This window comes from Gavialis gangeticus, unplaced genomic scaffold (assembly GCF_001723915.1).
Source record: "Gavialis gangeticus isolate Ggan-Ray unplaced genomic scaffold, GavGan_comp1, whole genome shotgun sequence".
Taxonomy (NCBI): domain Eukaryota; kingdom Metazoa; phylum Chordata; order Crocodylia; family Gavialidae; genus Gavialis; species Gavialis gangeticus.
Window position 1 is genome coordinate 125,285,776 of NW_017729022.1, and position 15,758 is coordinate 125,301,533.

At 41.6% G+C, this 15,758-nt stretch overlaps 1 protein-coding gene across 2 annotated transcripts in view; it reads right to left on the minus strand.

Annotated features, from left to right (window-relative positions):
- Positions 1-15,758, minus strand: part of RIN2 (Ras and Rab interactor 2) — a 117,120-nt gene that overhangs the window by 59,622 nt on the left and 41,740 nt on the right. For both annotated transcript variants that reach the window (XM_019516130.1, XM_019516131.1), the window contains exons 2-3: positions 11,668-11,762; positions 1,921-2,113 (exon numbers count right to left, since the gene is read on the minus strand). In XM_019516130.1, coding sequence (XP_019371675.1) covers positions 1,921-2,113; positions 11,668-11,762 — 288 coding nt within the window. The remainder of the gene's footprint in view (positions 1-1,920; positions 2,114-11,667; positions 11,763-15,758) is intronic.

The following is a 15,758-nucleotide window of genomic DNA, read 5'->3' on the forward strand; positions in this document are numbered from 1 at the left end:
GGTAGATTTAAGCTAGATATCAGGAGGCGCTACTTCACGGTCAGGGCGGCTAGGATCTGGAACCAACTTCCAAGAGAAATGGTGCAGGATCCTACCCCGGGGGGTTTTAAGAGGAGGTTAGATGAACACCTTGCTGGGGTCGTTTGACCCCAGTACTCTTTCCTGCCATGGCAGGGTGTCGGACTAGATGATCTACTCAGGTCCCTTTCGACCCTAGAAACTATGAAACTATGACATTCACTTTTGATTCTGAAAATGCAGCCACATTCCTGCAGTGGCCCAGGCCAGAAGCTGGGGTGGGGGGCACTACAGCACACCTCCCTGCTCAGCTGGAGCTGGCAGCTTGGGCCAAAGGAAACTAAGAGGAAGCTGGATGAACACCTTGCTGGGGTCGTTTGACCCCAGTACTTTTTCCTGCCATGGTAGGGGGGTGGACCTGATGATCTGCTCAGGTCCCTTCCGACCCTACAAACTATGAAATTATGAATAGAGTCTGCTTTGATGTGCTGTAATTACAGCACATCAGAGCAGCCTCACTGCACAAGTATAGGTGGCCTTGAACTAGCTCAGGTACTGGAAGCCATTACTGTGTTATGCCCAAGCTAATCAGCCCTGTTTCTCAGGCCAGCTTGTACTTAACAAAATATGAGCTTTGATTTGATAAGAAGAATGACATGACTGGAGATTAGGAGTATTCCTAAACAGCGCAAGCAAGATTAAATGGCCTGGGAAAAGTGTGTCACTGATACTGCTGTACTGGTCTCAGCAAAAGTTAGCTTATTCAGAGAGCTTGGGTAACGCACTCAATTGTGTCATGTAGACATACCCTGGATGAGTTAATTGTCTAAATGCCCAAAGAAATTCACTTCAGATGAAGGATTTTGCTTTTCTATGATTTATATTTATAAACTTCCTAACTTTTCTTCTCCCACCACCATGTTTATGAGGGGCTTTCCAGCAAGGGAGATCTTGAGTTTTGTCCCAGTCCTGCAAGCTACTTTATGCACATGGGGGACTGAAGCCTAATAGTGTAGGGCAGTGGTGCTCAACCTTTTTTAGACGCAAGGCACACCTTGGAAAATGCCAGCTCTTAGCTTTCACTCATTTTTTGACTACAGAAAAATACTACAGCGATTCTTCTGTAGCAAAGAACTCAGACAGACCACATCAGGTCAGAATATTTTTAACATTGTGGATTCCCATTTAAAATTTCTGGGTTTATCTTGTTTATCATGTTTACACACCTACCAGTGCTAACACTGCATGGAAACCCATGGCACCTTTGAAAGGACCTCAAGGCAACACAGGGCTCTACAGCACCCTAGTTGTGAATCACTGGTACAGGGGAAACCAACTGTACATAGAGGGTTAGGAGATTCTATTCCAGTTGTTAGGCACATAAGTTGACTTGGGTATCTATGGGCGATTCTGTTCCACCATGATCAATTCCATGAAAAACAAGAGAAGGTGAATGGGTCCTCTTCCTCCTTGCTGCTTTTTTGTCACGCAGTCTTAAGGGTCAGATGATGGTGCATTACAAAAACAGAAGCATTAATGGATTTCCAAAACTTACGCAGGGTGGAATAGCATCATAGTTATGTGCCTAAGTTGACTTCAGTTCCAACAGGTGAAACAGAATCAAAAGAGGATGGAAGTCTGATACCAGCCCAGCTAGAGAAGCCTGGCTCCATTGCTTAGGCTCTAGCAGCTTAGATGTACATCTCTGCAGCCCCCACATTCACACTAAGAGCATCACCCTAAATAACAGTCATCATATAAATGAAGATGTGCCTGGAATTCCAGCTGCTGTGGTCATACTTGGGACAAGCTTCCTTTGATCAAAGGCACTAGCCAACTTGCTACCAAGACTTTTACAATTGCCTAAAAAGAATTCACATATTTTGAAGATCTGTCTCTTACCCCAGGAGGCTGGGACTTCAGAATTTCCACTGCTTCATTGTCATTTAAGCCAAGCTGTAGCCATACAGGATGGGTATGAAGGAGCTTGTCTAGTATGCTGAGTTTGTTGGAGAGGCTGTCATATCCAGAATCCCGGGGGCAGCTTTTAGAGTCCTTTTTCTCACAACAGACATCATCCATGTCCTTTACTAGGCTATAAGGAAGATAAATAAAACAAAAATTTAGAAAAGGTAGGCACACATTTCTTAAGAGATAATCACTGCATTCTACAAACAAAGACTCTGTTTAATGCTAACAGCATGGACATTTACCTCACCTGGTATTTTTTCTATTGAGACTTCATAATGCTAATTCTGTCCACAAGCTCTCTTAAAGAGTACTATAAAGTAGGTTACTGTCAGGCAGACAATAGCCTGAGATTCTACAATTAGTGCAGGGAGATACTACAAGCACACATACATGAGTGTATAGATTAATTAAACAGGCTCTCCTTTTTAATACCCATTTCTCTGGTATGTTCACGGTGAGGTTTTTATTCTGAGACTTGCAGTGAATTCTGTTCCTATATTTTTATTCTCATCTAGAGCTCAAAAGTAAGAACCAGCATAAACTTTGCAAAGCTTAAACCCATTTGAAGTGTGCTCAGTGTGTACACCGTAGTACTGGCCATCTCTCCACCATTCCACTGGCATACCCTTCTCCACCATTTCATATACTAGCTTCTTCTCCCTGGGCCTTCAAGATTATGTATGATATGAGCTCAGCCTAAAATTAGCCACTCAGATTTACCTATCACAATATTTGACTGCCACCTTTTTCCACTGCCACTGGTATCACCTCAGCATCTCTTCATATACTTCTGCACCTTGACCTCTGCTGACCCATCACGCAAATAAATGCTTCCAAAAAACACCAACTTATCCAACCAGACAAGTCCTCAGAAGAATAAGTGTTACAATTCTTTTTGTAGCTAACATCTTTAAACTACTTTTTGCCAGTTTCTCTCTATTTGGCTCACACTTCCCTCACAACTGGAATTAAAGGAACAGGTGAATATTTAAACTTGATCAACCTAATTGCTTTGGCCTTGACATTTCATTCTCCCTAAGTAAGGAGCAAAAGCAGAAACTGGCCCTGAATTAGGACTCTGGCAAACCAACCCAAGTTCAAAATGTATCCAGCAGTGAGGTAAGTTATGAAATAGCTGCTTAACTCAATAATAAGACCAGTTGCTGGGGTTACACAGCTAGCTGAATGTTCAGAACAAAAGCCTACAAGGAAATTAAATGTGCTGACCACTGCCAAATGCCTTATACAAAGTGTCCCCATCAGTCACAGACTTGAACTCACCGTATGGCTTATGCATGTACTTCTGCATGGCTTCCTTGCTTCTGAACTCAAAGCACATCCTGTGATTCTTTCATTGTTAGAACCAGCTACGCAACGGTTACTTTGGCAACTGATCTCCTGCTGCAGAATTAGAACAGGGACAGGAAAGCTGGGCACGTATGTGCTGAATGCCCCTGAGATTGGGCACAGAAGTACTTTCCCCCCCTAGTAATTGCATGGGTCTCTGCACTGCCAGTTATAATGGGCTGAATTTTGACTTACTCAACCACAAATCAGGAAGAGTGGTGTGTAGTCCAGAAACAGAACAACAAACAAATTGAAATGAAATTTCCCCATACTCTCCACTTGTTCTAAATGGGAAGTAGGTGGCTTCAGCCCTTTTTGTAGAACAGCTCACTCTTCCCTATATATCCCAGTCAACTATTTCAACCATGGCTGCTCCTATTCCCATACCTCACTGCTCCTGCACTCCCTGACCAACTGATCACAGTACAAGTTCAAGACCAACAGGATCTCTTCTCTTCACTATGATCACCATCACAATCTGAGCAGGGCCAGGAAGGAAAGCAAGGGGGATATATATACCCCAAAACTACAAAGCCAAATAAGAGGTACAACCATCATTAAAACTTCCCATTACCAGGAACTGTCCAGTTGCCACCCAACCACTTATATTATTTGATACTTCCCTTGCCCTCTGTTTCTTCTGGTTTGTGTATATTAAACTATCAGCTGTAAAATACAGATAGTGCCTTTTAGATATGCAAAGCACCTAGCGGACACTATTGGTCCTGCCAGAAATAAGTGATAAATTACAGCAAGCAGCACAGAAGTCAATTCTCCGATCAAGATAATACCTTTAGGAAGTGCAACTCTGAAGCAGTCTGCAGAAACAATCTTGTTTGGCCAGAGCCAGATAGCAATGTTCAGGCCAAATGTGCTTTCCCAAGCAAAAGTTTAATACCTTTAATGCCATTATTTAAAGAAGGGCTTTACTATGTATTAGAAGTGGGCTGTGGGCTTAACCATGTCAAGCCCTATTGCTACACCATAATCAACTGGTGGAGACCAAACAAGTTGCAGAGGGAATCTGTTTGAGAGGAAGTAGTTTTATTCATGTAAAAATATTGTCAGCTACCAAAGAAGGAGCATTCCTGGCATCAACTATAGGGTCAGCAATGGGCTGCTTGCTGGAGTGAAGACATCTGAAGAATGTCAAGAATGTGTGCACCCGCACACATCTATCACAGCTCCCCTCTTCTCTACAGGTGGTTCAAAAGTAATTCAGAGTACTGAGCTGCCAAAAATACAGCTGCACACACCCAACCTGCTAACATGTACAAACATTAGTTTAAATAAGAAGTTGTCAAGGTGAAAGCGTTCCTTGTCAGAAGCTCTAGCTACTCAAACGGTTCTCCATGCCAGGATTCAGGAAAGAATGTAGGGCAGGTGCCCACACCTTAATGACCTATATATATATATATAGCTTCTTGCAGCTGCTTCTGGGCTGACCTCTCACAGCAAGATAAGAGCTTATGAATACAGCAGTGTAACATCTACCAAAGACTCTCTCCAATTCAAAGGTTAATGGTTCTGAGCAGGATCAGCGCTGGCAAATCTTCTTAATGTCATCCGAATAAACTGGGAACAAACGGCATTTTGATAAAATATTTCTTCTCCAGAAAACCTAGACAGCAGAAGACAGTGAAGAGACACCATGCATGGTTGACCCATGGAAGATCAGTTGGCAAATGTACGTACAACTACAGGTCAGCTGATTTCATGGAAGCCAGGATCTAGGGGACAGCCCAGCACTATACGTGCTGTAACAACATCTCTACGTTGTTTTCGTGTAACTGAGGACCAAGCCCTGAGCCTTTGCATTTTAAGAAATTATCCATTAATTGAAAGGAATATAAGACTAGGTCTAATCTGCAACAGTGAAGGTTGTGGATACTCAGCACTTCTTGGGCACGGACTGTGAACTCCTTGGGACAGGAGCTTTTCTCATAAGGTATCTTCAATAACAACAGTAACATGACATAGAACAAGAGAAATCCACAGTCAGCCATCTGATTACTTCAACTACGCATAGAAAAGAGTTGTGACAACAGACATTGTCCACTGACAGCAAATACTAATGACTTTCTTGGTGTTTCATAATTATATCTCCAGAGAAATATGAAGCTAATACCAAGTAAAATGTAAAAAGCAAAACAGAAAAATCTGCATGGAACTTCTGTGGATTTGAGTTACTGCTATCACAGATTCTAACAGATTTCTGCACTTACAGGCCATGTCTAGATAAGCAGAGGTGTGCAATTGCAGCAGCACAAATAGTAGTGGCACAAATCTGTACTGCTACTTTGTGACGCACTGCACGTCCTCGCACGTGCCCTTTGCCAGCCGTGCCCAACTCCTCCCAGCTCCCAGCTGGGCTCCATGTGCTGCAGGGGAGGGAGAGAGGACAGGCTGGGGCACAGGGTGCCTTAGCACGGGGATAACTGGCAGGCAGCCCCTGTGCTGAGGTACACTGCACCCCAGCCAGCTGGGAAGTGGCACATGGAGACAGGGGAGCAGGCAGCCCAGGGCTTCATCGAGCGGCTGACAGTGGCACATTGTGTCTCGAGACAGGGGAACAGGCAGCCCTGAGCTGGTGTTCCCCTGTCTCTGCAGCATGTGGCAAAGAGGAAGCAGGTAGCCCTGGGACACCTGCTCCTCCATTTCCGCATTTGTCCTGGTGCACACTATTTTTGTGTGCTTTGCACCACTTTTTTTTCCAGGGTTTTTTCTGCTACGAGGAAATCCTGGTAACAAATTTTGCCTCTGTGCTGCAAACCAGCAGCACCACATACGGTTTAATGTGCAACGTGTGCAGTTTGTGGCACCACAAAGCAGTCTGTGGCACCACAAATGGCACATACCTATACCACTGTGTTCAAACATAAAACTCAAGATGATCAAAGATTCTGCCCCATTTCTTTCTGTTTGAGAGAACCCTTGAGTACGTGGAAAACAGTTGAAGGTACGAAAGGAATGCCTAGATATATCCTATCCACAGTTAAATCATGGTAAAAAGAGCAGAGAGCAGGTTATAACTTGTAATCAGCACAATTTGCTGCCTTGTAAACTGCACGCTGGAACGCACACATGCTTGCGCATACATGCACACACACATGCACACACAGAGAAAAATGTGCCTATTTCCTCTAAGAATGATCAGCATTGAGGGATTTTTCTTCATCAGACTCAATCCTGTCTAATTCACTCGTTTTGGCTCTGTAATCTGGGCCCCAACTTTTGCTACCCAGAAATCAGTTGATCAGCTCCACAAGACCTCCCCCTCCTTTGACAGGGAGACTTTTTTGAAATGGGAGCTCCACCCATGATTCAGTCTTTATATATGCTCTCTCCGCAAGCCCTCTGTCATGTAGAGATAATTCAGTATTATGCTCAGGTGACTTACTCAGTTCTAAGTCAGCTGACTTACTCGTTAGGTCTACCTATACTGGAGTCACTGCAGCTCACATAGACATAGCCACTTAACCTGGGGACTGGTAACACCGCATCTGTGGTAACACCAACTTTGGTCCAGACTGAGTGTTTACATGGTTTTTCAAGCAGGTTTTGCAGCCAGTGCAGAACTTAGTGCTAGGCTTAGTGTAAACATTGATATAATTGGATCCTTTATTCAAGTGCTGCTAAAAATGAAACCAAAATCACACAGGGAATAATACACTGTGCTTCTTGAAGACCGTGGCTAGTAACTCTTGGGGATGCAATCATACTTAGGGATCACAGGAGCAAAGTCAAGAAGGCTGCCGCAAAACGCTTTTTCCAAAACAGCAGAAACCAAGATCAACCAGTTTTATCAACTCTTATGCTGAGGGAGGGGGAGCAGTAGATGGGGGGGGTTGTTACATTGGCCCCACCAGGTTAACTCTGCAGTGAAGACATGTTGTGCTTTTTGATGACTTGTCCGTTTTGGAGACCCCATTATTCCCCCATCCTACACTTCTAGCGACTTACATGTCACATTTACTTTGGCTTCACTCCTCAGGAGGTCTAATGCTCAGGCTATGGTCTCTACACAGAGACATCAGCAGTTGCCCTTTGCTTCAGGCCTGGCTCTATAGGCCTCAGCACTTCCCAGACAGTACAGCTTAGCAAAGCCTGTCTACCAGCTCTTCCCTTAACCAACTGGGCCTCTGGTCTCCAGTACCTCAAGGGATCTTCACTTCCCTGGTGGGCCTTGCAGCACAAACCCCTTGGCATGAAGCTGCCTTAACTTTCCACTGCAGTGTGGAAGGAACTTGCTCGTATTAAGCAGCAGTGATTTGCATTTCCTCTACCAATTCCTCTCCCAGCCTTAGGGGCTTTGACAAGATGAGCAAGAAAGCTACAGTGCTACAAACAGCATTTTTCATGTCATCCAAAACAAAAGAGCTAGATCCTATAGAGTTTTCTCCATGCCACTTTGCTGAAAGGAATTGAATGTGTCCACTGATACTGGATTTCTAGCATGTCGAAACAGGCTCCCCGCACATCTGTAGGAGCCCTAAATGGAGAATAAGACAGTAGCTGCCAAGCAAAACTTTGTGAGATACTATAGAGGAGAAAAGCAGGCTAAGTCAGAAGCTTGGAAAGTAGTGGACTTTGCAGTTCTTACTGCTAGAGCAGAAAAAGAACAGTAGGAAAGCATGCGCTTTCTCCTCACTCCTGGCAGCAGGCACATAGAATGGGCCTAACTGTATTCTCAAGATCCTTTATGGCTTATTTCTGCCACAGGGCTCATTATTTCAGCTCCTGCCTAGTCCTCAAAGTACTACTTGCAGTTGTACCCCAGTTCTATGCAGCTGCACTGTAGGGCTAGGAAGGAGTGCCACTCACTTTTTCTGAATTCACTACCACAACAAGGCTGGAAGTTTATCCATGGGTGTGTGTAGACGAAATGGGGGCCCTAAATTGAAGTGGTGAGTTTTAAAAAAACACCACTTCAATTTAGGGCTGATTAAACCCCCCGTGTTTTGCACACACCCCACTGACTTACCTGCCTCTCCAGCGGGGTGGGGAGCGCGAGCTGCCGGCAGGTGGAGCAGTCCCTGGTCTGCAGGGGCGCTTCCCTCTGTGGCAGTGGCGGCACTCGCCTGCAGGCACCTGGTTTGGGCAGTCCCAGGGGGTACCGCAGCTGCACAGGGAAGCACCGGGCCTCCATGCAGTTCAGGGAAGCAGGCAGACTCAGGTGGGGGGCGGGGAGGGGAAGAAATCAGGCTCCCTGCTTTTCTTGGGCGAAGCCTGCTTTCCCGGGCTGCTGCCAGGCTTCCTACAGAGCCATGGAGCTGCACAAAGCCTGGTGCTTCGCTCCGCAGCGTAGATGCAGCAGCGCCCCAAGTCATTTTAGGCTCATTATGCTGAATTTCCTACAGTGGATGGAATTAATGCACAACATGCCACCAAGGCGTGCTGACACCAACACCATTAGAGCAGTGCAAAAGCATTTAGCCCACTTAAAAGTTGTGTGCACACGCCTCTCGTTTCATCTACACATGGCCCATGTGGTACATTCTGCTCCTCCCCACCCCTGTGCATAATTCTCTTTAACTTTACTGACAGATATGTACCTGCACTGGGGAGATAATCAAGCACCTGACTGCTCATAATACTGAAAGGATGAATACAGAAGGTGCCATGTTAAAGCATTCTGACTCAACCTCTTAATTAGGTACAGCATATGACACTCATACACCTATATGATTTTAAGTGAAATGGGCTGCATAGAGATGTGTTGCAAGTCAGTGAAGCCAACCTTTTCGGTAGACATGCCACAGATTTGCTCCACATCCTCTGCAAATGCCACTCTGATCCCCTTCCCCTGCCCAATTTGCTGCTCTGCTTTCTGCCCTATCCGGTCCTAGGCTGCCTGCTCCCTCCCTGATCTGCCATGTGCCATACACAAAGGCTGCCCGTAGTACTTGTGAAATGTGTGCTGCAGGTTGGCCAACCCTGTCAAAAGTCAGGCCTAATATTCATTCAGCCAGCTATTGTGCACTGGATTAAAAATGTGAGTAAAAAACTGGGGAAATTATTTCCAGAATTTAGTTATGGTGTATAAATCTTCATATCACTGAGTTATACACAAACTGAATGCTGCTGAAGCTGTACACCTGAAACCTCACACCTCAAGCATTTGTTGTAACCTCACACAATTAAAGGTACAATACATGGAGCCACTTCATATTCACCCACGTATTTAAAAAAACAGCCAACGCCAAAGAAACAACTTTTAAAGAAAACTAAACACACACAAGTAAATGAACACACATGTTTCTTGATTCACAGTTTGTATATTAAGCTTTCTCTAGGTACAAATTGCAATACCTCACACCAAGGCCCTGCCCCTAGAACAAGAGTCTGCAAAGAAAATGGGAACTGTGAACTACCTGCAGAGATAATAATAGGCATAACAATAGAAAGTCTTTCCCAGGACCAAGTGAAATCATATCAATTGAAACCAATTATTTCAATCACAATTTAAAATCAGGAAAAAGGAAACCTTTATTTAAATATTCAATTTAAATATTATTCTGTGTTCACTTTTTTAGTTATTTTTCCAAAGAAAGATTTATAATCATGAAAACATATTGAATTGCAACTAATTGAAGCCTTTACACTAAATTTGTACTACTTTTTTTTTTTTTAACCAGGGAAATACACTATAACTATATGCACTTATTTAAACAATTCTATAATTTAATTCATTTATTCAGATTTTAATTTTTATATGTATTATCTTAGAAAATGATAAATAATTCATTTCTTTTGTACTAACTAGGTTTTTATTTTATCTGTTATTTGTGTCAAGCACTATCTGGATGGAAACTGGAACTAAATTAACTATGTACAAACCAGCACTCCATGGGCACATCTACACATGTGGTTTAATGTGCAGCAGCTTATTTTACTGCACATTAAAATGTCATGTAAAAAACTGTGCTATTACACTAATATGTAGTAAATTAGGCTACTAGGTATTAAGTGTCATTTAAAAACTGCACTTCAAAGCAGCTTAATGAGCATTTGTTTAGTACCTCACATTGGAGGTACTAAATCTAATGCACATTAGGAAAAGCGCCTTAATGCGAGTGTAGATGTGCCCAGTTTGTTTTTAATTAGTTGAATAAAACACCTATAACAGTGATGGACACTGGAACCAAACGTTTTTCAAAACATACTTTGCATATAAAACTAACCAAATAATTACAAAAAGGAGGCCTATTATCTCCAGTGAGGTAACTAAATTGCCCATTTATGATTGTCATATCTTTCAAACTAAGAGTCTCTTCTGCCTGTTGGGTGGCTAAGTGGACCTTAGGATTACACCTAGGTGCAATCCTATTCTACCCTGTTCAAGACCTGAAAATCCACTAATGCATTTACGTTCGTAACACAGCATCATCTTGCCCTTAAGACTGAATCACAAAACCTCACCACCCCCCACAAAAAAAACCATGAGCAAAAGGAGCACCCACCTATCCCTTGAATTAATTGCTTTTCAGGGACTCAGGCAGGGTGGAGTACAATAAGACTTATGCACCTAATTCCACTTAAGTGCCTGATAGCTAGAATTTGGTCCCTAGGTGTTTGACTAGTGACATTCATCAATCCTATGCTTTTACTTTCTTTGAAACTTTGGTAACAAACATGTATTGTTTAATACATTTATCTAATTTATTGTTAGTAGATTATAATAAGTGTATTCTTTTAAAATGTGTTGTCATAATTACAAATTTAATTTAAAAATATGTTTTATAAACAAAAACAATTCAAGTTTAAAAAAATCTGATGCATTTAAAAAAAAGCTTTAAAAAAAAAAAATTGCCTGTTTTTATCCTTCCTATTTGTTTCACTGCCTTACAAAACAAGATCAATTAGCCAGAAACACATATTTACTCAATGCATTCAAGCTGAGCAGCATGCTTGCCTTGGTTATATTCCTCTCAAACAAACATTTCAACTGAAGCAAAAAGTACTTTTCATACTTTACATTGTAAAGTCAAGATTCATTTCCACAAGCATTGGTAATCATGTTAATAGTTACCTGATAAAAAAGTTTATCAGTGTCCTTGGCTGTTGACGTTTGCTATAAGGAAGTGGGAGTGTAAAGTTCAGTTGCTTTTAAAAGAAATTAAAACAAGTATACCTATAGCTTAATCATTAGACACTCTCTCTACCCACAGGCAAACTCCATTATTAATGAGCTGGAGCACCTACAGACTTTTGTGCTCCTCGGATGAAAACTACCATGAAATGTCAGCGTCCTGAATAAAACAGCACAGTGAAAACAGGCGTGTCATGTTTACATTTCCAGAAATCATTATAGTATATATATTTAATCACCTTTGCAAATCAGTGGATCCATCTTCCAGTGTGAGATCAGTCTGTACCATCTCCTGTTTCAATTCTCCGATTTCTGAGGCGATTGTGTCAATGAGCTGGACGGGGACAAAAAGAGTGTGACGTCAAGCAAGTGAAGAGGCGTGGGCATAAGAGTCTGGGCAAGTTTAGTCACTAGAGATTACAAACCTTTTTTTATCCTTTCTTATTTGGACTTCCCCTTTCAAAGGAAAAAATAAGGGTGAGGGACAGATGGTAATTGTTCTTGGAGGCAGGATAACTGATGTTTAACTAAAGTACATAACTTCCCAGGAAATTAGATTAGATTATTATTTTAATCAGTTGTATTAATTCTGCATCCTAACAAAGCAAAAACACAGGAAAATATTTAAAAAAATAACTATACAGTTTGGCTATTGTGACATCCCATTACACAATTTAAAAAAATGTCCCACAAAATTGTCATTACAAAAGTACAAAGGATATTTCAAAGGTATACACAAACAGAATAGCACCAATTTTTGGTGCAAAAATAATCAAATTTGCAAAAATTAAAAAAGGGCAGCTACTTTTCATAGCAAGTCCTGGATTACAGATAAATAGACCAGTATTAGGATTATGATCCTGTGTATTCATACTTTTATTTTGGTGTCAGAACTATATTCAAGCTTGTGGATGGTAGGAAAAGAATCTGAGTTTTCAGAAGTATAGCCTAAATAAAAAGTAAATGGCTGCTATATATTTTGATGAGAAAGCAACAGAAATTGATTCTATCATTAGGTTCACAAGATACAGTCCTTTAATCCCAGCCATTTTTTGCAAGAATTGCATACATATGTGTTTGGCGCACAACAGTTGAGTTAAGGCGGCAGGAAATGTCAGCTATTGTTTAAAAATCTCTAGAAATACTGCAAAATTAAAAAAAAAACAAAACCAGCTTTCCAATTTTCATCAAACCTATTTTACTTCACCTAAAGTCTGAGTAATATCAAACTCCCTTAATAGGGCAATGCTTTATAGGGCTTATAACAAAAAGATTTACCTCTGTTATTAATCTTAAATATGCTTTCCATCTATTTCAGCCATACATGCTCTCTTTATTTTACTATCATTCTGATCCATCCAAAGGAAGGTTTCAGTCTCCATTTGATTAGAATTCTCCAATCTTGTTTAGCAGCACAGAGGTTTTTTTAATATAAATACATATTATTATGGTACATTATCTTCCCATAAAGCATTTCTCCTTTTGCAATCAGACACCTTAATAAGTAACCCTCAGCACTTCTGTATTGTTGTTATAAGGATTTCAAAAATTTTTCTTCCAGTTACCTAAAGAAATGCCAGAGCATATCCTCAAACAACTACAGTGAGTTGTGCACTGCATCAGGAGAGCATTGTCCTGATGGAGGTTTCTCATAACCCTTCAAAGCACACCAACCACTCCACATGCATCGCCACCACCACATTTTCTCACGTACAACACACATTTTTTTTCGAAAAACCAACTGCTGCAAATTGAGGTGCACATTATAGATAAGGAAATAAGGTAACAGCAATTTCTGACACTTCAGTTTTCACCTGGCAGAAGCTTAAGTGATTCTTCACACAATCCACAGAGACCAAAACAATGAGGACTCCCTAGCTGCTGCTACTCAGTGGGAGTCTCAACATGTGCATTAATGTGCTTTAGTTAATGCACATTAAAATCTAGTACCGAGGGCACCGATACACGTACCAGATGTCTGCACCAATATTTGCTAATTAGCATGCATCGGGGCAGACTCGATTAATCGAGTCAGCTGATTAATCAAGTCTGCTAGACCGTGTTAATTAATATGCTTCAGCAGCCTCCATGTCACATTTATTCAATGCTCCCACACTTCAAAATGGCAGTGGGAGTGCTTGAACTAATGCTTGTTGAATAAGCTATAGTTCAAGCACCATGCCACCATTTTGAAGTGTGGGATGCTGAATAAACATGACACTGCAGGCACTTTAGAGCAACTATGAGAGCCACTCTGATTAATTAAACTGCCCCCCCCTCCACCCTGGAGCATGTGTATAGATGCCCACTATTATGAGGTACTAGTAAAATACATATTAACCTGTCTTAATGCACATTAACTAAAAAAACACAGTTTTTAAGTGACACTTAGCACACAATAGCCTATTTTAATGCGCATTAACTAAATAGCACAGTTTTTTAAGTGATACTTTAATGTGCATTAAAATAAACTACTGAACATTAAAGCATGCATGTAAACACACTCAATTACCTTCTACAAAGAAAGATAATTTTTTCTTCATTCAAAAACAAGGTGTATATCTTACTCTAGGGCATATATGTGAAAATATGGTGTTTATATTTATATGCCACCCTCTCCAGAGAGGGTCAGAGCAGCAATGAAAACACCACCTTTAGGGCTTGTCTACACATGCATTTTAATGGGCAGTAGCCTACTTTACACTATTAAAGCACCGTATCAAAACCTGTGCACATATGCTAATGTACAGTAGAACAGGTTTGTACATTAAGTGTCACTAAAAAAGTATGCGCTTTCACTACTGCACATTAGGACAGCCTAATGAGCATTTATTTAGTACCTCACATTGGAGGTACTAAATTTAATGTGCATTAGGAAAAGTACATTGATGCATGTGTAGACACACCCTTACTGTCAAGCACCAAAAAGTAGGTTCAGTTGGCTTTTAAGCAGGGAGCCAACCTTCATTCTTTTTTTGTAGTAGGACTGAATCTGGTGACGGTTGTTTTTTATATGATTAAAATAAAGGCTACTTGTTCTTTTGGTGCTTATAGTTTATAGTTATCTAAACTACACCCAAATACCAGTGCCCGGTTAAAAATTCCTGATGTTAGACTTCAAACAAAAGGCCAATTACCATAAAGCAGTAAATAGAAGCAGCTTCTTAGCAGTCGATGGCAGCCTCATTGGTGGGAGAGAAACAACTTGGTTCTAGACAGGTTTAGACCACTAGGGTGAATGACTCATTAGAAGTGAAATCCAGTGCCTGTGTGCACCAACACCATACTATCTGAGCACAACATATTTTTACAACACCACTGTTAGACAGAATAATGGCATATTCTCCATTTTACAAAGTGGGGAACTACGGCACACAAGAGACCAAGAGATTTGCCCAAGATGACTCTGAGAGTGGTGTGGCAGAGCTGAGCAGTGAACACACCTATACAAAGTTCCAGGCTAATACCCTACCCATGGAAATAGCCTCCCTCTTGCTAGGCCTCAGGAGCCTGAGAAGGAAAAGCTACATGGCAGGAGCTAGAGGGGCAGAGGTTTTCCAGACAAATAGGCTACTTCTGAAAAATAAGCATGCTCAAGGCTTGAAATATTTGTCTGATCCCCATGACCCTAAGAGTGCAGTTGGCCAGGTTTGGAAAAAATGCCCTGGTTAACATGGCTGCCAGAAAGGCCTGCAATTTAAAAGGACAGATGTACTATGTTCTGTTCACTGTGCACTGCATTCAGAGTACAGGTTTCCCTCACTTTATGCAGGTTCTGTAAGTGTGAATTCACTCTTATGCAATGACACTGTTTATACCAAAAATTTGTTATATGAGAGAGAAATTCACTCTTACGTGATCAGGGTGGTGGAAGCCTGAAGTCAGCTGCTTTGTGCAGTGTGCTGTGGGAGTGACGTGCACTAAAAGATAGTCTCCTGTGTGGATCTGTGCTCCACACTCGTTGTCTGCAATACGTGTTTCTGTAGTTGCCATCCCCATTATGATAGTGCCCTGTGCTTGTGTGTGCTGTCTGCTGTTGGTGAGTACCAAAACGGTCTTGTAAAAGTGGCAGAAATGGGTTTAGGGGTCAGTACAGTCAAGGTCTTGGAACGTATCCCTATTTGTTACATTGTAAAGTGGGTTCCCTTTATGTGAATCTGAGTTATGCGCCATTTTCCAGGAATGTATGTACAACATAAAGCGAGGGAAACCTGTATATAAAATATGATTTTAAAAAGTATTTTATTTAATAGGATTTAAGTTCTTCACCTCCGTTTTCTTGTGCAGGGACCGGGACTTCCCTGCTGTGATAGAAGCCGGACTCGAGGGG